At 46.1% G+C, this 24,673-nt stretch overlaps 1 protein-coding gene and 1 pseudogene across 5 annotated transcripts in view; one reads left to right on the top strand and one right to left on the bottom strand.

Moving 5' to 3' along the window:
- Positions 1 to 373: 373 nt before the first annotated feature.
- Positions 374 to 24,673, bottom strand: part of NRP2 (neuropilin 2) — a 116,469-nt gene continuing 92,169 nt past the window's right edge. For 2 of the 4 annotated variants that reach the window (XM_082629773.1, XM_082629772.1), the window contains exons 16-17: positions 5,919 to 5,969; positions 374 to 3,878 (exon numbers count right to left, since the gene is read on the bottom strand). In XM_082629773.1, the coding sequence (XP_082485899.1) occupies positions 3,574 to 3,878; positions 5,919 to 5,969 (356 nt within the window). In that variant the 3' untranslated portion in view covers positions 374 to 3,573. Of the gene's footprint in view, positions 3,879 to 5,918; positions 5,970 to 19,625; positions 23,092 to 24,673 lie in introns of those variants that run through there. The other 2 variants (XM_082629775.1, XM_082629774.1) reach the window with 1 other exon arrangement.
- LOC309809072 (large ribosomal subunit protein eL33-like) lies at positions 13,592 to 13,988 on the top strand (annotated as a pseudogene). The gene has a single exon. The product of its transcript is annotated as a large ribosomal subunit protein eL33-like (transcript).

A 24,673-nucleotide genomic window follows, 5' to 3' on the forward strand; every position in this document is an offset into this window, starting at 1 on the left:
GTACACGGGTTCGTGCCCCGGTCTGGGAAGATCCCACATGCCGCAGGGCGGCTGGGCCCGTGAGCCATGGCCACTGGGCCTGCACATCTGGAGCCTGTGCTCCGCAACGGGAGAGGCCACAACAGTGAGAGGCCCACGTACCGCAAAAAAAAAAAAGCGAGCTAGCCAATCTACCTACTAACTTCACATAAGAGTGCTGAGAAACATTGTCCCAAGATAATGACTCACCATCCTGATATGGCTGGGATTGAGGGGTTTCCTGGGACACGGGACTTTCAGTGCTAAAACCCAGGAACGTCTCAGGCAAACTGGGATGATTTGGTCACCCAGAACCCAAGTCTCTTTGTCTCCAATAAAGAAACACGCAGAAAAATATCTCTGGTATAATGTTTATTTAAATAGTAATCTTAAAAAGGCTTTATACAAATCATATAAACACAGTTTGACATTGTTGTTTATTTTTTACATTGACGAATCACAGTAAAAGCTCTCAAGTTCCCTTGATCTGGCTCAGCCAGCGAATGGTCAAATACCTTTAACTGAAAACCTTGGAAAAGTTAACCTCTGTGTGACAGTTTAACTTTTTCCCTTGTTTTCTTGCCATTCATGCTCTCATTCCTCGGACCCTCATCCCTGTCAACTCCCCATCCCCACCTAAGAGAGGAAGCAGCCCTGTGGCCCTGCTGACTGCCTAGTCCGGGAGAGCGTGGAGGTAATGTGTCACTCAGTACAAGGCAAAAAAGGAGATCAATACTGTGAGTAGGGTTTCCCAAAGGGAAGGACTCAGGGAGAGGGGTCAGCTAGCCTACCTGCAGATAGAGACAACAAATGCACCGGGGTGTCCCCTGGTCAGGTTATAATCAGGCCCCACTGTCTTTCTGTCTTCCAGCAGACCAGCCTCCAGTGCTGGTGAGGTATCTACATGTAGCCCTGGATGCTCTGCTTTTGTTCAGCATTCAGAGTCCACGCGGGGCCTCAAACCAGCCAATGGTGAGTATGGATACAGGACTTTAGAGGGATGCAGGTTGAGTTGTACATAACTTAGAGGTGAACTGCGGGCCAGAGGCAGGGCTGGTCTTTGGGGAGTTGTAAAACGGCCCAAGGGACATGAGAGGGCCAGGACCTCCGGCGTCGGCTGTGTGTGTGTGTGTGTGTGTGTGTGTGTGTGTGTGTGCGACTGCTCCACGCCGCATGTGGGATCTGAGTTCCCCGACCAGGGGCTGAATCCGTGCCCCCTGCTGTGGAAGTGCCAAGTCTTAACCACTGGACCACCAGGGAAGTACTCCTCACCCCACCCCGTGTTGGCTTTTGAACTCTCTTCTCCTGCAGGCTAACTCCGGAAGCCCCTGGACTTGCTAGCTTCCTGAACACTGAGTTACACGGAAAGCCAAAGAGGAAGGTGGGCTAATTAAGAACTTGCTTCTGCCGCACGCCCAGCTCAGGGGATGCCTGCAGCTAAGTCCTTGGGCTTGACAGCTTTACTTTTCACCTCTAACTACCACTGTGCCAATGAGTGCCGAGATCAGCAGTGACTCTCGGGCCCTAGGTCAATGTCACAACAACATCACTGGGTCCCACGTGACCATTCACATACACAGTAGATACAGAGAACTCAAAGGCTGGCAAAGACACACGCACATATGAATACATAGCTGTTGGTATGAACTCTCCCTCTTCTCTGCATACAGAAAGAACACTGTGACATGACCACCTGAACTAGCATTTCCATAAGTTATCATTTAAAGGAACCAGCCAGGTGAACCTTCCCCTTTCACCTGGGTATGAGACAAATGAAATTGTGGGTGACCATAGCAGCAAAAATGGTCCGACAGTTTAACCACTGATAAGCAATAGGCTGGGCATACTGTTTGGGTTTCAAATGTATTTCCAGCACGCAGGCAATCCTTAGGCGTTACTACAAAATCAAGATTTGGATCCTGATGTGGACAATCTTATCCTTCACACAGTTTCATGCGATTCCGGATGCCTCCCCTTCTAGAGCAGCTGAGAGTCCTCTAGGGCTATGACTAGCACTCGGGTGGCAGGGCTTACTCCATCAGGAGGATCAGCTATGCGGGGGAAACTGGGCGTGGAGCCGCTGGGTCAGGGAAGAGGAACAGAGGAATGCCTTAGCTTGTAGGGTATTCACTGATTTCTACGTAGAAGGAAAATACGTTTTCTTCATTTTCTTTCAAGGCACTTAATAAAAAAATACATAAATTTGTGTGTGTGTGTGTGTGTGTGTGTGTGTGTAAGAACATAGGTCTCTCTGGGGTTGAAGCAGAATTAGCATTTTGGTCCGTAGCGCTTGCAGACTTCTGGTCACAATCAGCTCATGGACATCCTAGTTCTGAGGCTTCTGAAAGGTTGAGGTGGTGGCTGTCATCCCAAGGAGAAGTCAGTGTTTACTAGCCTGTTGGAGAGACGGATTTATCACTATGTCTCTTACGGTCCTCTCAGCCTTTGCAAGATCCCAGAGGATGGACTTCTTTTGCTCTTTCCACTGTTCTCCTTTCCGGCCAGTGGTCGCCAGTTACATCTCACTGATGGAGAAACATACTAGTAGCCTGTATTTCCCCAGCCCCATCTCAGAGAATATCAGATAATGCTGTTTCCTGGGGCTTAGAGACCTGACAAATGAGTGCATGAGTGTATATGTGTGCGTGCTTGTGTGTGTGTGCGTATGGTGCACGTGTGTATGTGTGTGTGCATGTGTGTATGTTTTAGAAGAACAAGGAGGAAGGAAAAGGAAAAGCAAAACCACCACCAGAGGCCCCACAAAGTAGCCTCACAGCCACAAATTCTGGGTCTCGATTGAATGAATGGCTCCTATTCACAAAGCATGTTAAGGCTTGTCCGCTTCTAACACGGAGGCGCTTCTATGGATTTTGACGTGTGAAGTTTCCTTTCTGGTTTGTTTTAAATCTCATGTAAGAAAGAGCTGTTCATGCTGACCCTAAAATGGCAATTTTCCCCTGGATAAAAAAAGTTAAAGGCAACAACATCCTACTGAAATGCTAGGACTGGAAACGGCAGCTTGTCAAGTTGGCTGGCAGAAGCTATACCACAGCAAATCCCGGAAGTCATAAGACGATCAGAAGATGGCATAAACTGAACGGCTTTGTTTTGGAATTTTTTTCTCTAAAGATGGAAAGTCTGAAAAGACCGTTTGCTTTCCAAGGGTTAATTAAAAAGAGAAAGCAGAGACTATTGATCCCTGCTCTGCTCTGTACTGGAGAAGTCATTCTCTTCTGCCTCTTGAGTTGCTCACAGACCAAAGAAATATAATAAGAACAAACTCACAAACAAAACAGAACCGTGACCCCCAAAGAGATGAGCTCCTGTCTTTGTCCCAGCAATGATTCAGCCACGCGGTCCTAGGTGGGTCACAACCCCCTGAGAGGTTGCATCTCCCCTCCTCCCCCGACTTGCCTGTCTGTTCAGAATACCTTCAGTATTCTGGATCGGCTGGATCAAGATTATGGCATTCAGTTTCCAAAGGAAAAAAAATCATCATCTCCACAAGCCCCTCTTGCTGGAATGAAACGTCAGATGTGATTTGGGTGCAATCCGTCAGGCCTCTGAGCAGCACTTCTGGTGGTTCATCTTGACCTTGTGCTTGAGGCCATCATAGAGCTCAAAGTTGTAGTTCTCCAGCGTGGTGCAGCTGCGGGAGCTCAGGCCCGAGTAGGAACACATGCAGTAGAGCAGCAGCCCCGCACACGTGGCCCCCAGGAGGACGCCCAGCGAACTCATGGCGATGATGGTGATGAGGATGGGATCCAGGGTGTAGAGCCAGCTCTTTTCCTTGTCAGCCAGAGGAGCCCCAGACCCGGAGGTCGGGGAGGAAGAGTTGCTCCAGTCCACCTCGTACTCATCTAGGACATAAAGGACACGAGAGACTGCAGGCACTGCTTCTTTCAGGGTGAAATAACTGAGGCTCCCCCAGCCTGGTTCAGAGGTTCTTCAGAGCCCAGGACTAAGCTGTAGACCCTGGAGCTACATGGCTTGGCTTCAAAGCCCAGGCCTGCCTCATCCTAGCTCTGTAACCTTGGGCAAGTTATTTAACTTCTCTTTGCCTCAGTTCTCTCGTCTGTGAAATGGCGTTACTAATAAACTCCCTGGCTTGTTAGGAGGTTTAAATGACTTAATATTTGCCAAGTGCTTGGTGACCAGCACATAGAAAGTATGGTCTAAGGATTAGATACTTAAAGAACCTGATTCACATTAGGGAAGCTCAGATTTTCACAGAAGCTTCAGGGAGCCTTCGGAGCGCCTGGGGCGGCCCTGTGTTCTGGGTACCCTTCTTTCTTTGCCTCCTCGTCTCGACTTCCAACTGCTTCAGCTTAAATCAAAGAACAGGCTGAGGCTATTGTCACACAATGTGTTTCCCAAGTTAGCATTCCTGGCCATCCAAGCAGCAGATTTTTTTGAGCCACCAGACCTTTTGACCTAAATCTTAACCATACTGCTATGTATTATGTGTCCCCACCCCGCCCCACCCCAGAATCAGATGTTGAATTCTAACCCCTAGTACCTCAGAATGTGACCTTATTTGGAGATAGGGGTTTTACGGAAGTAATCAAGTTAAAAAGAGGTCCTTAGCGTGGGCCCTAATCCAGTATGACTGGTGTCCTTATAAAAAAGGGAAATTTGGAGACAAATTTCTGTTGTTGAAGTCACCCAGTTTGTGGTACTTTGTTATGGCCACCCCAGCAAACTAATATACTTATATTTCTATAGTGTGGCCAAGGCATGACCATATTCATGGAGAATTTTGTGGGATTTCCTAATAATCCCATGAAGAAGGCAGGGTGATATTATAATTTTAAAAAATAGATGAGGAAACAGAGGTTTTAAGAGATTAAGTGAGTAGGTAACACAAGTTCCCAGAGTTAACAAGCAGTTAAACTAGGAGTATAAATCAGGCTTTCTCCATCCACATCCCTTACTTTTTCCACCCCATCTTAGGGCTTCTGCTGCTTGATCTATTGCAGCCTCTCTGTGAAGGTCAGTTGTGCAGCTTTGCCCATAAAAGGAACGTTAGACCGGGCTTTGCAGGGAGAGTCTGCATTCAGTTAACAAGGTGCTGTTTGGGTTAGTCGCTCTGTTTCTATAGCTACACTTGAAGTGTTTGATTAAGGTCAGGTTTAAAACAGCTGCTCTATAAACTGCTCTTCTTAAAGGCATCAATCTTGGTCTAAAGCTGTTCTTTGAGGGGAACCTTGGTGATCTCTCTTGGGGATCAACTCTGGCACTCAGAGACTCCCAGAGAGACCTGCGTTGCTCTGAGTCGAGGGAAGGTATTACATCTGTGTGTTTGCTCAGTGCCCTTCCAGTCAGGACTCTTGCTTCAGCCTCATTAAGTATGTGTATTTGAAGTAGGAAAATAGAGCTTGGAATAAATATGATAACATGAGATGGGCAGTGTGGACAAGAAACCTAAATCCTGCAACAAGCCCCAACTTGGAGTCATGGAGGGTGTGAGAAGGGTTCCTGAAAGCCATGGAATTGGAAACCACAGCAGGCCTGAGAGAATATTCAGAGTGACGCTCATTCACTCGGCCCTTTTTGGAAGGAGGTCAGTGGGTTCAAGCAAAGACATGTGTAGAGAAGCCCGGCTTTCACTCCTAAAGGGCTTATTCAGATTTGAAGCTCATCAGTGTCGGAAGTTGCCCAAAGTAGGAGACCTGTTTCAGATTAGGCAGAGAGAACTCAATAAACTTTCTAAATCGCCAAATTTGACCTTGAGAGAGCAACTGATGGTTTCTTCACTCCTCTCTGGATTCTTTTCACTTATATTTCTGGCTGATAGTTCTAAATTCTGGCCCTCCAATACCCCGGACATTATTTTTGTTTTTGTCTTTATAGCCAAACTTGACTGTCATGATTATCTTCTAAATCATAGCAATACTCACCATCAATTTCATCCTCATAGCCTTCTCTCCCATGTATTTCTGGGATGTCCACTATAACAAAAGAGAAAACAAAAAAAATCAAGTTATAACAAGTTCTATGGCCGTGGCTAAAAGGCAGAGATGTTACCTTGCTGAGGATGACTCCCCAGCACTGCAGGCAGCTAAAGAGTCACTTTCTGCTTCTAGGTCATTTAGTATGTACATTACTGGATTCTTTCCCCTTCAAATGATTTGTCTTTACTTCCAGCGATAACCAGAAGAACAGACACAATAAGAAAGGCCTCTAGCGCCAAGTAAATGCTCCTGTGTCTTTATAGTGACTGTTGTTTACAACCAACGTAGGTCTGAGTTTTATCTAAGGCACCTTCAGTGGTCTCTCATGTCCGTCATCAGTTGCCATGACTGCGATGTTCATTTGATATAGCAAACTGCCCCTCCTCATATGCATGCCTCTAAGTGGGCACAAAGTATGAGTCTTTCTCCTCTGGATTTCAAATAAACGTAAAGTAATTTAAGGAAATCACATTTTATCATTACATGCTTTAATGTAGAACTAGAACTGGAAAGAAGGTTATAACGCCTGTCTGCCTCCACGTCTGTGCTAATATCCCTTCTCTTTCCTTCCCAGTCTATTTTTCCCATTGGCTTTCTTCACGGTTTAGAATAGATCAAACATGGGCATCCAATCTGACTCGCCCAGGCTTGAACAGAGCTAAATTAATTTACTCTGAATTTTCTCCAGTATTATCACTGTCTATCTTTTTTTCTTTTTTTATGATAATCTTTTGGGGAATGGGGAGGATAATTCAGGTCTCTATTCACCATGCTGTCCATCTTATAGAAATCAGAGCCAATGGAAACTACCTGTCTAAAATGGTAAAACACTAAAAAAGAGAATCAAATACGTGGTAAAGAAAAGGGTCTTATCATTTCTTCCTGTCTCACACGTTAATTATACCTGTGTCTGCTGTCAGGTCAAAATGGCTCCAGTGAATGTAGGTGGCCCTTCAGGAGTTTCAACCCCAAGTCAGGTGAACTACCTCGAGGTCAGCACTATAAATTTATATTAGAAAAATCAAGGCTTAACACAAACCCCAAATTCCAAACAGCTAGAGTATCAAACAAGAGGAATACAAGGACTTCAGACCAGCCTGAACTTCTCCCTCATCTACACAACACCTCGGGGAAGATCTACTTGACTATGACCTGAACTGAGGACCAATCCATCACTGCCATACCTGACATTCAGTCAGTCCCTGGAGACAATGGTTTTCATCATGTTCGAAGTCTTCTTCATTCCTGGCCAAAGTGCTAAAGCACATTCTCATCCTTTTGGTCGCCAGTAAGGGATGTGGAAAACCACTTGCTAAGACCCTACTTGAAAAGATGGATGCCACATGGCACCAATCCTCCATAAATCCAGCCTGTTCCTGGCATGTTTATAGCACAACAACTGGTACCTGCAGGCCAGGACAGCTTCCCCACCTCAATGCCCAGCCCCTGTGTTATTCTCCAGGACTCTACAATGCAGGCTGTGTCCTTGGAATGAAGATGTAAACATGAATCAACAAGAGGCAGGTGGTGTCTGTCATAGGGATCAAATCTGGCTTGTGGAAATCAACCTGGAGGTTTTTTTTTTTTTAAACCTTATGAGAAAAAAAAATGGAAGAAAACCATACATTTCCAACAATTAATCATTTTTATGGGATGCTCATATGTCAACAGCTTCACGGTTAAAAGATGCAGAACATTGGATAAGAATATGTGCATTAGCCCAGGACGAAAACTGCGGGGCTCCTGCCAGTGACTTTTGGGCCTAATCCTGTTCTTGCTTTTAGGGATTCAGTCTTTGCCAAGGATGTGACAAATTCTTGGAGGCTAGAATGCCATCTTGCTCCATCTCACACCCTCAGGGAAGAACTCTTAAGACACTATTGATCATGGGCTGGAAAGGAGTAGATGTGGCATTGATCTCAGTGGAAAATGGGTAAGAGGATGGTAATGACTATGAGAACATTTTGTCCCAGGAGATCACAGCCTCTTGTCTCTGTGGGCAGAGAACTGGATGAGATGACCTCCCAAGGATAGGTCCATTTTTAAGGTTCTATGAAATTGATTGCCCAGATGTGGCTGAGATTTCTGCCCCTGGAGGATCAAAGCCTACTTCAGGTGAAGAACACTTTAGAGGCTTGACTTGGCTTTTTGCATAATCACTGCTCCCAGGAGTTTGGGTGAGTGGGAAGGGATCAAAAAAAGGATAAGTTAATCAACATTTTCAAAAGAGCATCTGTTCACAAAGCTTAAAGAAAGAATGACACACTGGGGAAAACCCCGGTAAAGGGAACATTTGTACAAAAAGCAATTTACTTTGATAGCAATTTTCTCTAGTCCCCTTGCTAATATTCTTGATATCTGTGTTTGATTAAGAGCTTTCTTTCTCAGAAGCCTCTTTGCCCTGCACAGGTCACTTTCCTTTTCTGTTGAGCCCAGGAAGTAAACCTCAGCCTGTTTCCTCAGGAGGCTGGCAGGGAGGGTGGATGTCCACCAGGTCCCTGTAGTTCTAGTGAAAAAAAGTCAAGGGCGGGTTGGATGGAGAAGGGGTGACCCAGGAGCTCAAGGCAAAGAGTGGAGGAGGCAGCACCTCCCTGGGAAGGGGACATGACAGCCACAGGATGGAGACCTGGCTGGATAAGTGAGGTAGATGGCAAAAGACTGTGGGGACCAGGGACATGGAATTAAATTTTTTTTTAATGAGGAAAAACTTGGAGAGGACTTTCCAGGACTCTGTTTTAGTAGGTGGGTGTGTTTGTGAATGGGAGACGGATGAGGGAGAATGGAATGAGCCCCACCTTTAAGAGAAAACAGATCAGGAATGGATCTTACCACCCACACGACTTCCACTTTCAGCCTTTGTCCTCACATGACCCTGTTTCCTTCTGGGCCTCTGTTCGGATTCAAACTCAGATCAGTCTGACTCCAAAATCTGAATTCCGACACTCAGTATTGTATTAGGGCCAGAGGACACCCTCTCCCCTCAACTTCCGCAGGTGTGCACTCAAGCAAACCCCCTATTATCATCCCTAACCCATTCCAACAAGGGTGTGCCTTGTCTTCATCCTAGTGGGCTGGATACACAGCCCCTGGCTGTTGGCCTGCATTGCTGGCTCACCACTTGGATGGGAACTCACGGAGACTTCTCATGAATGTGAGGACGCAGTGATCTGAAATTTGGGACTTCACATTTTTCCATGATAGGCGTTCCCCAGACAGGAAGGCTGATTTACATGGTTCTTCAAATGGCAGTTTTCACTTACTGACTAACCAACCGATCAACCAACTCTCACTTATTAAGTGGGTTGACTACGTGCCCGGGAACCACACGGAGGAGTTTGGGAAAGGAAGATGTACGGGACCCGGTGTCTACAATCGATGTACAGGACCCGGTGTCTACAATCGAGGCCCTTCAGTGTGATTGGGAAGCAAGGACTCACCCATGCCAAAATAGCATAAAAGAAAGTGGGGTGGGGCTTCCCTGGTGGCACAGTGGTTGAGAGTCCACCTGCCGATGCAGGGGACATGGGTTCGTGCCCCGGTCCGGGAAGATCCCACATGCCGCGGAGCAGCTGGGCCAGTGAGCCATGGCCGCTGAGTCTGCGCGTCCGGAGCCTGTGCTCTGCAATGGCAGAGGCCACAACAGTGAGAGACCCGTGTCCCGCAAAAAAAAAAAAAAAAAAAAAAAGGAAGTGGGGTGCTGTGGAGGGGACTCTAAGTGCTGACGAGCCTGGGGCAGGGGTTGGGCAGAGGAGGCTGTGCCAAGGCAGGAAAAAAATGTGGGAAGGAGGAGGAGACAGCTTTGGAATGGAGGCTGCTGCAAGGGTGGGGTGGGGCTGTGGAGTTCCACTCCTTTCTCAGTCTGATGGATAGCGATGGTCTCAAGCACGGCACCTGAGCCTTTTTACTCGTACACTGATCTCTTGGTTTGGGGCTTGTATTCATTTTTATTAGATCCACTGAGGAATTCAGAGATTGCCCTGTCCGCTCACAAATCTTCCACCCTCTATTTCCCTACAGGAGAGTCAGTCTCTGTCCACCTCCCTGCACTGGCTGCTGCAGACCAGCAGAGTGAGAGGAAGAAGAACTCATGAGTGCCTGGAAAGGAGTTTAACAGAGTTTGAGAAATCAAGTGAGCAGAGTTGCCACTAGTTAAAAAACAAACAAGAAACTCAATTCAACGAAACCTGGCTGGGACTTCCCTGGTGGTCCAGTGGTTACGATCTGCTCTTTCAATGCAGGGGGCGCGGGTTAGATCCCTGGCCGGGGAACCAAGATCCTACGTGCAAAAAAAAAAAAAAAAATCATCTCCGCCTGGGGAATTCCCTGGTGGTCCAGTGGTTAGGACTCCGAGCTTCCACTGCAGGGGGCATGGGGGCACAGGTTCAATCCCTGGTCGGGGAACCAAGGTCCCACATGCCACGCAGTGCGGCTAAAAACAAAACAAAAACGACCACACAAAACTTGGTCATTTTCATATTGACATTACATCTCAGGCTGAACAGTCCCCTTGTTTCCCTTAGCATCACTGAGAGGTGGGTTAGGTACCCAGTGGAGAGTGATTCAAGGTCTCACCTATCTCTTATTATCCTGATTTTCCAGAGCAAAAGACCCGATAGTGACTAGTTACTAAAACATCCTCTGGACTGTCTAGGAACCCCTTCCACCCTGGAAGAGTCAAATATTCTCCAGCATCCTTGTCAGTACATTGCAACACTACAGCACAAATGGGGAACAGCCATACCCAGCCATGAGCTCTGCCTACTCTAAAAAGATGTGATTCTCCCAGAAGGGTCTGGAGCACTGGCACTGTAAGATCACACATGCCATGCAAGAGAAATGCCCAACCTGCGAACAGAAAATTCCCCCTGAGTGTGGTTTAGGTCTAAAACAAGAATGCCCTCTCTCATTTAGATTTTCCTTCCCACCCTCTCTCTCTCTTTACACAGACACACACACACAGACACACACACACACACATTTTATCTTTTCTCTCTCCCTTATTTTCTTCTCTTTTTTCTCTTAAATTAGGATCCTTTGGGTTTAGTTTGCTTTTCTGCAGTTACAGAAAAATTTCGACCTTCCCTTTCACCACATCTCCTATGCCGTGGTTGCTGTGCGTATATTTTCATTGACATTGTTCTGTTTACTTTCTGCATCAAAAAAAAAAGAGCCTCACAAGATAGTTAAGAGAGTGAGGAGTGTACCCCAAACCACTGGCTACTTTTAGATAAATGATTTAAGACCATCCGTCCCTGGATCACTTGCACATCGATCAGGACACCAACGCATGCTGGCTTTCTCTGAAGAGTCCCTTCCAGGCCAACTCCGAGCAGTGGCTTAAGAGGCCTGGTGGAAGCTGATGACAGGCTGGCCATCCAGAATGTGTAGCAGACACACTCTAAGGACGGTACCTGGAGGGGAGCAGCACGGAATATGGAGGAGCACTAGACTGGGAGCACTGCCCTGGGAGCAGGCTTCCTCCTCAACTGAGCTCTGCCACTTCACCCAGGTGTGAGAGCCGGGATGAGTCTCTGACCCTCCCTGGGTCTCAGCTTGCTCCTCTGTAAAGTAAGCACTGATGTTCTTTCCTGCTTGAGAACTCATCTTTACAGGAAGAAAATGAGAAAGCCCTGATGGCCTTTCTGCTGAGGGTTCCCCGAAAAGGGTGGCTGGCTGTAGACAAGGCAACTTCTACAGAAAAGGGCTCACCACCCGTCTTCACCACGGGTCTGTCCTCTCCTGGAGGTGGTCGCACCTGAAGGCATCCACCTTAAGGTGCCCGTGGAAGGAGAAGACCATGCAAAGGACAGGTGAAAGGAAGCCATGAGGCTCCATGTTTTCCATACTTGCTCGTTTAGCTTAGGAACCAGTCCTGCTAAGGGGCAACTGAGGAACTGACAGAGCTAGTAAATGGTTCCCCCAGTTTGAAGCCTCCACCTTAGCTGAGGCAGGGCTGACAAGACCTGGTGAGAAGCCAGTTAACCCACACGTCCACTCGACCCACCAAACTGCAACCAGCCTTTAAATCAAGGATTGAAGAGACGCCTACAGAGGAAATCACTGAAACCATTCACTTTCAAGGATACCAGAGGTCATCGCGTCTTCTTCAAGGAGGAAGAAATTGAGGAAGAGGGTAGAAAAATGCAGTAAGTCATTGAAGAGCTCAGCAGTAGAACTGAGAGTCAGCTACATTTTCGACACCTTGTTTGGGGCTGTGATTTATTTGGGATTAGCTCTTGGCCACTTAGAGCCCTTGTTGAGTTTGATTCCAAGTTCCCGAACCCCCCGAGTCAACTAAATCACACTGGACCTTTCAGATGGGAGTAGCCTTCAGAAAATTCTCTCAGTCACTTTGTTCTGATTCCAGCAGGAGACACAACACTGTGATCTAAATAAATGAGAAATCATGAGGACTAGCAGATATTTCTTGGCCCTTCAACGTGTTTAATTCAGTTTAATATTTAGTATTGGCTGAAGGTTCCTACTCCATACCACACTTAATTTCCCTAATTCAGTTTGTTCATCCCCTGTTGCTAGAAGGAGCCAAAAGTTCAGATGTAGATCGAATGTTTGCCAAAGCTCCTCCATTAGAGTCAGACTACTTGAGAGCCATTCATCCCGTGCTGGGTTTGGCTTGAGTTTAGAAACACCACCAGAAGATCCTTTATCGTGGGTTTTTTATCTCTTGGGCTATAGCAAAATCTACACAAAGTCATGGAAAAAAGTATTTTTTTTTAAAGTTTTCTAACGGTTTCAAGGTGGAAAAGAAAAGGGGACTTGGTTTGTGAAACCAGAAGACTTTGAACATGATTTTCTATTATTTTTAGTTGAATTATCAGGAGGAAACACTAAGAAGAATTGGAAATACTGACTGCATATGAGAAGGCTGTGAAATGACCTAATAATACTTCCAAGTGCGGAGGCAGATGAGCAGCTGAGGCCAGAATGGCTCCACTGAGCCCCAATGATGGCGTGAAAATAAGAAAAAGGAGGCGCCAGAGAAATGTTTAGTTATAAACATAGGCTTCATGATAGTGTAGGCTGGAAAAAAACCAGTAAGGCTGATGGAGGAAAATTCTGGAATCTTTGCTTTGCTCTAGGTCTTTGAGACATCAGAGATATTCTCCATTACTGTAAGTGGGTATGTCCACAAGAAAGAGGCCCTTCTTTTGTTGGCTACCTTCTCTGAGGGTATGAAAGTGAGAAAAAGAAAAGTTTGGAGAAAAGTGTCCCCCTTCCACTGCATTCTTGATTTTTTCCTGAGATGTTAGGGAAAAGGTCTCATATCTTCACATTTCAGGGAGTTTGCCAATAGGCTTTAACATTTCTCCTCTCCTCCAGTCCCAAGGTTCAAGAAGTGCATAAACTGGAAACACTGCACAGGCGGAGAAGTTTGGTATTACCTGGGACAAGTGAAAGGATGGAGGAGAAGAAACAAAACTGCATCCACTTCCAATGTGAAAAGCAATGTCTTCTTAAAGATTGTCCCTCTACGTTGTAGGTCCTTGGAAAAAACCTCTCTATACACATGTATCTCACCAAGAGAGTTTGCTTTACTTAAAAGCTGGGCTCTTCTGGTCTTTTTTTTTTCAGCCATCTTGGACCCCGTGGAGGCCTGCTGGGAACAGGACTTCTAAAACGACAAATATGTCTGGAAGGCTGTGGTCCAAGGTCATTTTTGCTGGCTATAAGTGGGGTCTAGGGAGGGTCTAGGAGGAGGGTCTAGGTCAGAGGGAGCACACAGGTCTCCTGAAAATTGAAGGTGTATATGCTCGAGATGAAACTGAATTCTATCTAGGCAAGAGATGTGCTTACGTGTACAAAGCAAAGAACAACACAGTAACTCCTGGTGGAAAACCTAACAAAACCAGAGTAATCTGGGGAAAGATAACTCGTGCTCATGGAAACAGTGGCATGGTTCATGCCAAATTCCAAAGCAACCTTCCTGCTAAGGCCATTGGACACAGAATCCGTGTGATGCTGCACCCTTCAAGGATTTAAACTTACTGAAAAGTAAATAAATAAAAGTGTGGATTTGTTCCCTTGTTAAAAAAAAAAAAAAAAAAAGCTGGGCTCTTCTGAACACAAGGATCCATGACCTTGTGATAAGATTTTAGGGCTTCCAAAGAGATACCTCTCTCTGCCCATTCAAGAGATGATTTCCCCCAAAAGTTTGCTGGTGGCTGAGAACTGTGGTTATAACATAAGAGAGTAATTCCTCCGACCTTAGGTTTGGTCTCCTGTAAAAATGCAGCTACTTGGAAGAAGCAAGCAATGAAGGCTCTGTGTTGGGAATCTGACGGGCTCTTCTGGCAGGAGGCCTTGGTAGAGGGAGGTGGAGAACGTGCAGGAATGCCAGAGGAGAAGAAAAGGAGCCACCGAGAGAGGGGGCAGCTGCAGAAAGGTGAGGATGGAGGTTGAAGATGAACCACACCCGACCCAGAGGTACATAGAAAGGTGGAAACAGGTCCTTCTTGGGGAAAGAGGAGGGGACGTGGCCCTGTAAGGAGTTCAGAGCCAGGAAATGATGACAGCGGTGAGAGCTCAGGGCTTCCCGTAGACACTATTCCCAAGCTCGCGATCCTGGTCTGCAGTTGGCCGAGGCTGATGAGGCATCTTGGGGGCTCCTTTTTTTTTTTTTTTTTTTTTTTTTTTTTTGCGGTACACGGGCCTCTCACTGTTGTGGCCTTTCCCGTTGCGGAGCACAGGCTCCGGACGCGCAGGCTCAGCGGCCATGGCTGACGGGCCCAGCCGCTCCATGGCATGTGGGATCTTCCTGGACCGGGGCACAAACCCGCGTCCCCTGCATCGGCAGGCGGACTCTCAACCACTGCGCCACCAGGGAAGCCCTTGGGGCTCCTTTGACAACCCACGTCAGCCCCAGTCTCCGTCCTAGTGACTATCTTCCCACCTCGGTACCAGCTGTCGGAAGTGCCCCAGAGAAGCGATATGGAAGACCACACGACCCTTAGGGTCCTTGTATCCCTTCTCCCAGCCCCTTGGTGGCAGTAGGGAGATGCAAAGAGAGGAAAAGATTTGTAACAGACTGTGCTGAAACAAGCCCCAGTAACCAGCAGGCCGACTGAGAATAGGACTTGTGGTCAGGGCCGACTGAGAATAGGACTTCGGTCAGGGCCACCTCAGGCTCAAAGCTTTCTCCGCATTCCCTTCATTACTGGAGCTGGCTGCTCTCTAGCGAGTTCCAGAGACCTCCAGTCCAGCATCCAGTTAATGAGTCCTGCTGCCTGAGAAAGAAACTGCTGCTGCTGAAAGCCAAGACGTGGTGCCCTATCATTCCCATTCTGGATCAGAGCCTTTGCCTTTGGGTATGTCAGTTAATGATACTAAAAGGGTTCAATTGTACACAATTACACATAGAAGACAAAACAAGCTTGTGTGTGTGTGCGCGCCCGTGTCGCTCAGCCACACCTCACTCTTTTGCTGCTTTTTCCCCTGAGCCACCAAGCGTTATACCCAAGCCTCAAGCCCTAGAGGCGGCAGTCCTGGATTTTTGGCAGGTTGGAGAAAGCTGGCAAAGCTCATATATGGCCGTCACACCATCCACTATGCTCAGCGTCAAAGTCACGTTACTTTGACCCCTTGGTCTAAATGCACAGTAGAAAACAAGGGTAGCAACTCTTAGAAGAAATGGTGTTTTGAACTCATGGGTCCCTTGGCTTCTCTTCTACTTCTCCTTCCTCTCTGGAGCCACTTGGGGCTAGCAGCGTTGCCTGCACATTGAAACCTCCCACTGGAAAGCCACTGCACTTCTTACTACCTTTCCTCAGGTCACATTAGCCCTGACCCTCCTCAGAAAGAAGCTGGGTGCCTCCTTTTAGCCAGGAAGGCCTGCTCCTCTCAGGGCTATAATGGGGCCCTTGGGCACAAGGCCACAGGATTAGTGACTTTCTGTTGGCACGTGGGCCTACTTGTGGCTGTTGGAATATTTTTGTCTGCAGCACAATAATGTGCACTGACCTTAAAGGATGTGTTTGACACGAATTTTTTTTAGTAGAAAACATAAATAAATAACAGCAAGGCACAGCATAGTCACTCTTTGAAGAAACCAAGTGGAACTCATTAATCATGGAGAACAGGGCTCTGCCTGCTGAACCAGGGATAGAATTAACTCCCGGGCTACGGTGGCCACAGCTCCAGCGAGCTGCATCTTATAGCCAGGCTTACATTCTCCGCAAATCAGCATTAAAAAAAGTCTCTGTGATTAAAATTCCCTTCAACTAAAATTGTCCTCAGCTTGCAAGCACTCCACCCACTTTAGAGAAAGAGAGAGAGATAGTCACAGAGACTATGTGGCTTCTGCACATGACGGGATATAATGCAGGGTGTCCACCGGTTTGTTACCCTCTCAAATGGGGGCAGGTTCATTTTAAAGGTAAAACTCAGCCACCTGAAGCATCTATTAAAATGTAAACAGGCACACCATTTGACCCAGATATTCTATCCCAGAGAAACTTGCACAAAGAGGCGACCTCAAGGATGTTCACTGCAGTATTGTTTATCATAGAAAGAAAACCTTGACACAACCTGAATGACCACCAGTAGGGGAGCAGTTAATAAACTGTGGTAGAGCGACATGATACGAAATGCTAGACAAGAGCTGAAAAGGATGGGGTAAACCTGTCGGTGTGCAACAAAGTATCCTCAAGGCTTTGTCAAATGGAAAGAAGCAAGTTATCCAGCAAAGTGAGCAAATGTTGATACTATTTACATAAAACCAAACTAACCCCAACCAAAGCAAACTGCATAATTAGACATGAACATATACATTTGTAAAGGTATAAAACAAAGCCTGGAAATATACACCTCGAACAATTTCTCATTGTTCCCTCTGGGGAGGGGGTTGGTACTGGTTAGCAATGAAATGAACTTCTTTTTAGAAAAATTATTTGCACTTTTTGAGGATATAGTCATGTATAACTTGTAAGTTAAAAAGAAATGAAAAGAAACCTAACCAGAGACCATCTTAAAATTTCCCCCAACGACCTTTTTCAGTATCATAATGACTCCAGTCATGAGCCTCCAAGAATAGGTGTTTTCCCCACCCAGGGCCAGTCTTGCCTCCAGCACGTCTGTTGCTGACTCTTCAAATGGCCTCTCCTATTTCTTGGTCCGATGCCGTGGGACTTTAGTTTTATTGGGAGCTTGGAGGTCAGTGACAGCAAAGCCCAAGAACAATTACTTTACTGGAAAGAGAACAGAAGGATTCTGGGTCTCCTGTCCACTGGGCTTGGGGCAAGAATGGTTTCTGCTGTTTGCCCTGAAGCACCAAGATTCTGCCCTGTGCCACGCAGAAACCATGCTAAAAGGGGTTTTTCTCTTTGGCAAGTCCCCACATCTTGTACCTCTTCCATGCTTAAGTTTGGGGCCAAAAGGAACTCCTCCACACAGTGCAAATGTAGTCTGGCTGAGGCCTGTGGCCTGACGCCTTCTAAAGGCGCAGGTTTCTGATTATATCGAACCTCGAGACATACTCCAGTGCACCTGATCTGTGTCAGGCTTCATTAAATCCTACACTGTTCCTAGCTGTTAATTTATTTATATAAGCCGATCTTTCCCCTGCTGATTATAAGACCATTGGCTGGTGTTTCCCTCTCCCCTCCTTTTCCTCTGGTTGGATTTCTTTTGTGTTTTCTTTGGGCCGTCATTGAAGTGGATGAAAGGCAAATTACAGCTGCAAGAGCCCCAGTGATGCACACAATCAAAGAGAGAAAACAAGCCGCACCTACAGATCTGCAGTTCGGCTCAGATGTGGAGCCCACAACACGGACAAATTAAAACTTAAAAATGAAGCTCTTTTCATCAGAGATTACAGAAAGGCCAACAATGTTTGTGCAAAACAACTGTAGAGTCAGTGAAGAGAGGTGATGAAAACAAACACAGGGCCACAGCCGACTGGCCAGGCTGTGGGTATCTGGGCTAGGAGGGCAGAGTCTTGCTTCAACCGCAAGAACGCACATTTAAACTATCATAAGGCCAGGTAGGAGCCGAGACAGACGATCCTGGGCCTTGACATCTGGTGTTTATGACCCATGGAAATACAATTTCTGTAACATTGATGCTTGGTTTAGGTCTGAAATACCATACTGATAACAGTGCTGTGTTTGATACCTAAGATCAGAATCATAACAGTCTGCTATTTTGGGGAAGAGAGAGTGCACATAGAATAAGCCTTGGGATCAGAACCAAGGTGGGAAAAGCAATGATGAAATTCTCAAAGGTGGCTCCCAAACCAGTAATGCTAACGAAGCATAAGCGATGGCTAATTTAATTCACTGGCAAATTTGGTCCCAGGCCAGCTCGTGAAAATGTTGATTGAGCCTGGCTCTTTGCTGGAAATAAATGCTTTTGAGATGCTTTCATTTCATCTTTTGCTAATGGGAACAAATGGCTTTAAGAATAGCCAAATGTTATGTAGACAAAATGGGTGATGATGCTTGTCATTAGAGGAACAAACAATACTCTAAACATGGACATTCTGCTCTTTTCTCCTGCAGAGGACAGACAGTGACATCTATACTGAGCCATCTGTACTGACAACACTTCCTGTAAGATCTGAAAACCCAGAAGCCTGTTTCCTTTAGCACCACTTGGGCAGGTTTATAGCTGTAAGAAGTACTCCTTCCTGGATCTAGGTTTGGAAAGGAAGAAAAGCAGGATTCTGACAGAAATAGGATCTCCTGGACAAGCCCCTTTTCTTGGGACCTTTAGGGATGTTCTCAGACTCTGAGGAAGGCTCCTGGGTTGATGGAATGCTTCTAATACACCCCACGAATAGGGCGTGATGGAAAATTCTTCCACCACCTCTTTTGACCACCATCTCGAAACACTGAGTAGCTAGGAGGCTGTCTTTCCTAGATTGTTTGCCCCTAATACCCCTCAGATAGAAATATTTTATATAACTATATCACTAACTACTCAAGAAAGAGAACCGAAAGAAAAATACTCATCAAAAAGCTCTGCCTTTTGAGTAAGTTTCCCCAAGTCCCCCTCCTCAAAGTTGTTATAGAATCGTTGCTTTTATAAAATGTTCCACCATGATATTTCCAGGTTCACAGTAATCATGTAATTATTTTCCTTACTTGCTCCAAAGTCTGGAATATCTTCGAGCCTGAACATGCTACAAGTTCCCGTTTTGTCTGGGAAAGTGCTCATAAATTGGAGATCGACGTCCCCTTGGAAGTAATCATTTGGTAGGCAAGGGGTAAGATGTCACTACTCCTTCTCCAGAGGAAGCTATCTGTCTCTGCAGAGCTGAGTACATGATTCAGCTTCGCTCATTCCCCCCCGCCCCCCCGGGGGCCCTTTGAAAGTAGAGTCCAATCTCTGGGGATTTGCCATCAAGAGAAATTTTGTAGAATCACATTGAGTAATTTAGCACTTAGCAACTTTTGCAAAATCCCACACCAATCATAAAAATTGGCTCAGCTGCACAAATTGGATAAAACTCCTAACAAGCAGTAATAAAAAATAAAAGAAGGAGAAGTTGGCATTCAGCCTCAAGGAGAACCTACCTCCCACAGAAATGCCCTGTGGCTCAGAAGGCGATGTATAAACTTTGGAAACATCAGTTCTTTCACAGCCTACATTTCAACTTTGTTCTCGCAAGCCAAGGTGAAAAAAAAACCCCAGATGTTTGTATAAAAATATCATCACTTTATTACATTCCACACAATACACATTCAAATAGTTTCCAACGTCCACAAGTTATTTTGACACACAGGCAACTGAGCAATGCAAGAGATGTCACAGTTATAGGGCGAGGGGGTAAGAATAGGAAGTAAAAATCTTTAAGTTTTCTTGTTTTGTTGTTGTTCTTTGGTAATTTTCGATTATTCAGGTGTTTACTTGCCTGCTAGTTTCATTTTTAAAGACAGGGTCTTCTTAAAGATGGGGTATCAACCTCAGAAATATTACTGGATTTCCTACCCTATTCTGGCTTTAATCCCAAAAATGTGAGACAAAGGAAAAGACAATTTATTTTCGGCATTCTGTTTGTCAATGGCAATGCTATGATCCTTTTAATTCTTTTTTCTGCCTTCACTGGCAATTAGGGGATAGCAATTGCTAGTGTAATGTCAAGGAAGGGATTTTTAACCCAGAGGTAAGGGTTTCCCTCCTGGAGCTGTTAACATGAAAGCTCTACTAAGGCAAATACTGTACCAGCCTGAGCTAGACCTTCAATTCATTCATTCAGTAATTTTTTAATGGCTGCTATCACCTCTCTGTCTTCTGAGAAGCAACTCTAAACATGCATGCATGCATTCACCTGTCCAGTCTATTTTTCTTAGAAGAGAGGGACCCTTCCCTCCCTCCATGAAATACAGATTTTGCTTTTAAAAGCTGCAAGGCATGACATTTAATAGAAGAGCTTCCCTTTTAGCATAGTACCTGGATCATACTATGAAAGTCACTTGGGCTGCAAGAGCATAGAGAGAGAGAGACAGAGAGAGAAGTGTGACATCCCCAGCTGAAGTGCATCATGGGAGTCACAGAGATTGGAGCAGTCTCATATTCTCAGTGACAGCATGTACATAAAGATGATGCCACATGGGGCATCAGATAAAGATTTAGCAAATTTCACAAAGTTGTTGTCATCTTCTTTTAAAGAAGGGAAATCTTCAAGGGTGTATGGTAACTCAGACAGTTCCTACACTGGCTAGACTTTCCAGGTGTAATTTCGGAATATCCCGACACCACGCCTCCATGGGGTGCCTATAGGGATGTCAATCATTTCAAGGGATGCCTGACCCCAAAGGCATCACTGGATACAGATACCTGAGACAAAAAGCCCTCAGTGATTGGCATGGAAGTCCTCATAAGGTATCCATGGTATCCTGCCACCCCTCCTCCCTCACTCCGTCTTTCTTTCTCCATCTTCAGCTGGGGTAAGACACCTCTTGAAATCTCAACGTAGCTCATGCTCTAGCCTTTCATCTTTTTTCCTGGCAGGGCTGCTGTGGTTGAGACAGACCAGCTCTTTGAAATAGAATAAGAGTGGGAGAGCACCATTCTTTCAGGAGGATGAAACAAAGCAGATGTAAAAGTGAGTGTGTGTGTGTGTTGGAGAGATCTATGTGGATATTCCGGAAGAATGCTAAGAGTCTCTCTCTCCCAAGCAGCCAAAAAAAAAAAAAAAAAAAATCATTAGTATTTTGTTCTCAGAAGGTACCTGGAGGCTTTCAGCCCCGGCAACCATCTTTGGAGAGAATCTTACACTTCCTCAGTGGATTCCTAGCAGGAAGGTGAGAAATAAACACCCCCAAGGCTGAGTCCCAGTACACTGAGAATCTCGTTAAAATACCCATTTTCTATCAGTGAAATTGACTTCATTATCGAATCTATCCTTTGTACAATATCATTAGGCAATTTATCTCTAATATCCCTCTCCCTGCATTGTTTAGAGAGCACGAATGGGCAGCAAAGGATTTATCTTCATTATGCCTTCTCCTGACGAGGCAGCAACATCTGGAAATGCCAGGCCAGCCTATAAGGGTGTATTTGCCAGATGCCAGGAACGCTTTAAGGGGTAGTACACTGGTACATTTTAGAAAACGGATAACTTTTTATTCTCTCATAATATTCAAATAAGTCAGGTGAACAGCCATATAGTTTAGTGGCTATACATTCAGGCACCCATTAACACCATGAAAGGAAAGCAAGTGACCCCTTTCCCCCCACATTTTACAAATGCTATTACAATGATCAATATGACACCAAAGAATACGTTTTTGTAACCTTCTTACTCTATCCCATCCTAAGCAGGGCACAATGAATGCCCAGGGGGTGAGGACGTTTCTTAAAGACAACATTTCATCCTTCCTTCTCCTCCATCTCCTCGTGCTCTCAACAGGCTACTGCTTTTCCTACATCAGTCTCAGATTTGTTATCCTCTATGACTTATTCCAAGATTGAACTTAACCAATAAAAGCTAAACATTCATTATGAGCTTCTCTTTTATAAGGCAACATGAGACAGATTCGCTTCAGTGCTGGAAGTAGAGATGGTTCCACATGCACCCAATGGCTGTTGTCATGTGACTTCAAAGACGCCCGAGACAGGACAAGGGGTCATGTCTGAGTGCAGTGGGGGAACCTTCCTCTTGGGTCAGGTGGGTTGGGCATGGGGATAGGAATGAGAGGGGCCACACTTCTTTTCACATGGCCTCTAGTTTTCTGGGTACCTGGAGATGACAATGGTAGCCAACAGAAACCCAGCCAGAGCTAGATAAGGCAACAAAAAGCTTCAATCTCTTCTCCAAGTAAACAAAACTAGTACAGTATATTATTTTCTGGAACATGTACCCCCAGAGAAGTAACACAAGAGTTAAAGGGGGCCCTCTCTGAACACACCCACACACTCCCCCCCTGCAATGAGCCAGTCTCTCTCTCACAGCCACGCACACACAGAGCTAGTCACACGCACAAATGTATACCATGTACAAACACACAGATCCGGGTCTCCCCTCAAGTCTCCTGGCAGACTGACTGCCCACCGAGAGGAGGGATGGGATAAGGCAAGGGGAAGAAACAGGGAACCAGTCTCTGGAAGGAAACCAGCTGAGCCTTGAGTTGTGAAGTGCTTAGGGGTGTATCTCTTCTCGTATTCCAAGATGCAGCATTGGAATCAACAAAAGGAAAACAAACAAAAGAACCCAAGGAGAATGGTGGGGATGGATACGAGCGCACAGGGTTTGGGCCCCGAGAGAGAGATGTCTGAGCGTTCACACAGAGACTAGGCGAGGAGAAAAAAGTGCAAAATCGAGGCAACGTGTTTGCAGTCTTTCTTGTTTGTTTTGGGTGCTGTCCTTGCTTCGGCCCTCAGCAGTGCGAGCTGCGGTCTTGCTCTAGTTTAATGGTTAGGGTGGGCTCCACCGCCAGAGGGGCCCCGTTGGTGTAGTGGGAGGTTTTGTAGGTGATGGAGTGATCGGTCTTCTTGGCCGCATAGCGGAACCGGTGGTAGTGGAGCACCAGGGCCAGCGCGACGGAGACCAGCACCAGCACGGCGCCCCCGGCGGCCATAACGTAATACCAGTAGGCTGGGATGGGCTGCACGGGCACCGTGTCCACTGTGGGCTCGGTCCCCGGTAGGAGGGTGCCCCCTGGTGGAGAGACACAGAAGAGTGTTGCTAGGCTGAGAGCATGCAGACTAATCCAAATTTAATTAAAAAAAGAAAAGAAAAGAAAAGAAAACACACACACATGCTTTGGAGTGGAGAGGGAAGGGGACAGGGGAATAAGATGGTACTGAGTATTTAGCGTGTGCCAAGCACTTTTCAATGATTGATATTATTTCCTACTTACAACCCTATGAGGTAGGTACAGTCAGACCCATTTTACAGGTGAGGAAATAGAGGCTCAGAGAGGTTAAATGAATGGTTATACAGCAAGTAAGTGGGAAGTTAGATATTCAACCAGCCAAGAGCTGTGTGATTCCAAAACTCTTTTCTTCTTTCTGTTAAACCACAATTACTGTATAATATATAGAAGCATTATGATTCACACACGTCACACACACATGCACATGTGCACACACACACACACACAGAGGAATACATGCAAGTAAGTGATGCTGATATGACTTCTGGGATTCCATAGCATTGATTCTCTGAATGCGCGGAAATACACTATTTGGTCTGGCTGGCCAGCATTCTCAAACAATGTATTAATTAGGCTGGCTAGACTTGAAGGGGAATTCCACTTTGGTTTGCCAAGGCTTCCATGCCCACTGAAATCAGCCTGGTCTTGTCTAAACAGGTCAATTACCACTGTCAAGCAATGAGTAGTGCATCTTCATTTTTTTAACTGAATGGAGGATTTAAAAAGCTGATTGGAAGGAAGTTGCAACCAAGAAATGTGAGTGCAAAACGCTAGTAGGTATGTGAGAGCAAAGGGAGGGAGATCATTCTAATCGCGGAAAAGACAGAGGACGGAAGAGAAGCTAGCAGAGGATTTAGAAGGCAACCACATTCACTGGCTAGCCTCTGGTTGCCATGGAGATGATGTTGTAGATTTAAGTCCAGGGTAACTCTGGGGAATGACTGGCTAGAGTTCCATTTGATGCAAAACAGTGCTACAACTTGATTCTCCCAACCACCTACATCAGATGAGAATCTGGCCCAGAGTGGGACTAGGAGATTTTGAGCTTGCCAAAACCAGACATGATCCTTACTTCTGAAAAATGATGTATGCTTAACCTATGAAAAATTACTCCCTAGCTGCCTCCATCAAGTAGGGGTGGCCAGAAAGATGTATCCTCTCCATCCATGCGATACCCCAGGTGGGAGCCACGGGCGGGAGGTGCTGCTCCCCTCTCTGTGCAACGTTGGTCCTACTCTGTGGGTGGATCTCTGCTCAAGACGCAGACAAGGCTCATTTATATTTTCATGCTTCCCTCATGAGACGCGGAGCTCTCAAGCAGAACTCGCTCTCATCTTGGTTTCTACCTCAGGGTATGCACCAAGAAGCCTCTCCATAAATGCTCATGATTAAAAGACTGAACTGAGGTGAAGACTTCTTTCTTTTTTTTTTTTGCGGTACACAGGCCTCTCCCTGTTGTGGCCTCTCCCGTTGCGGAGCACAGGCTCCGGACGCGCAGCCTCAGCGGCCATGGCTCACAGGCCCAGCCGCTCCGCGGCATGTGGGATCTTCCCGGACCGGGGCACGAACCCGTGTCCCCTGCAT

This window comes from Mesoplodon mirus (genome assembly GCF_964341445.2).
Source record: "Mesoplodon mirus genome assembly, chromosome: 8".
NCBI classification, from domain to species: Eukaryota; Metazoa; Chordata; class Mammalia; order Artiodactyla; family Ziphiidae; genus Mesoplodon; species Mesoplodon mirus.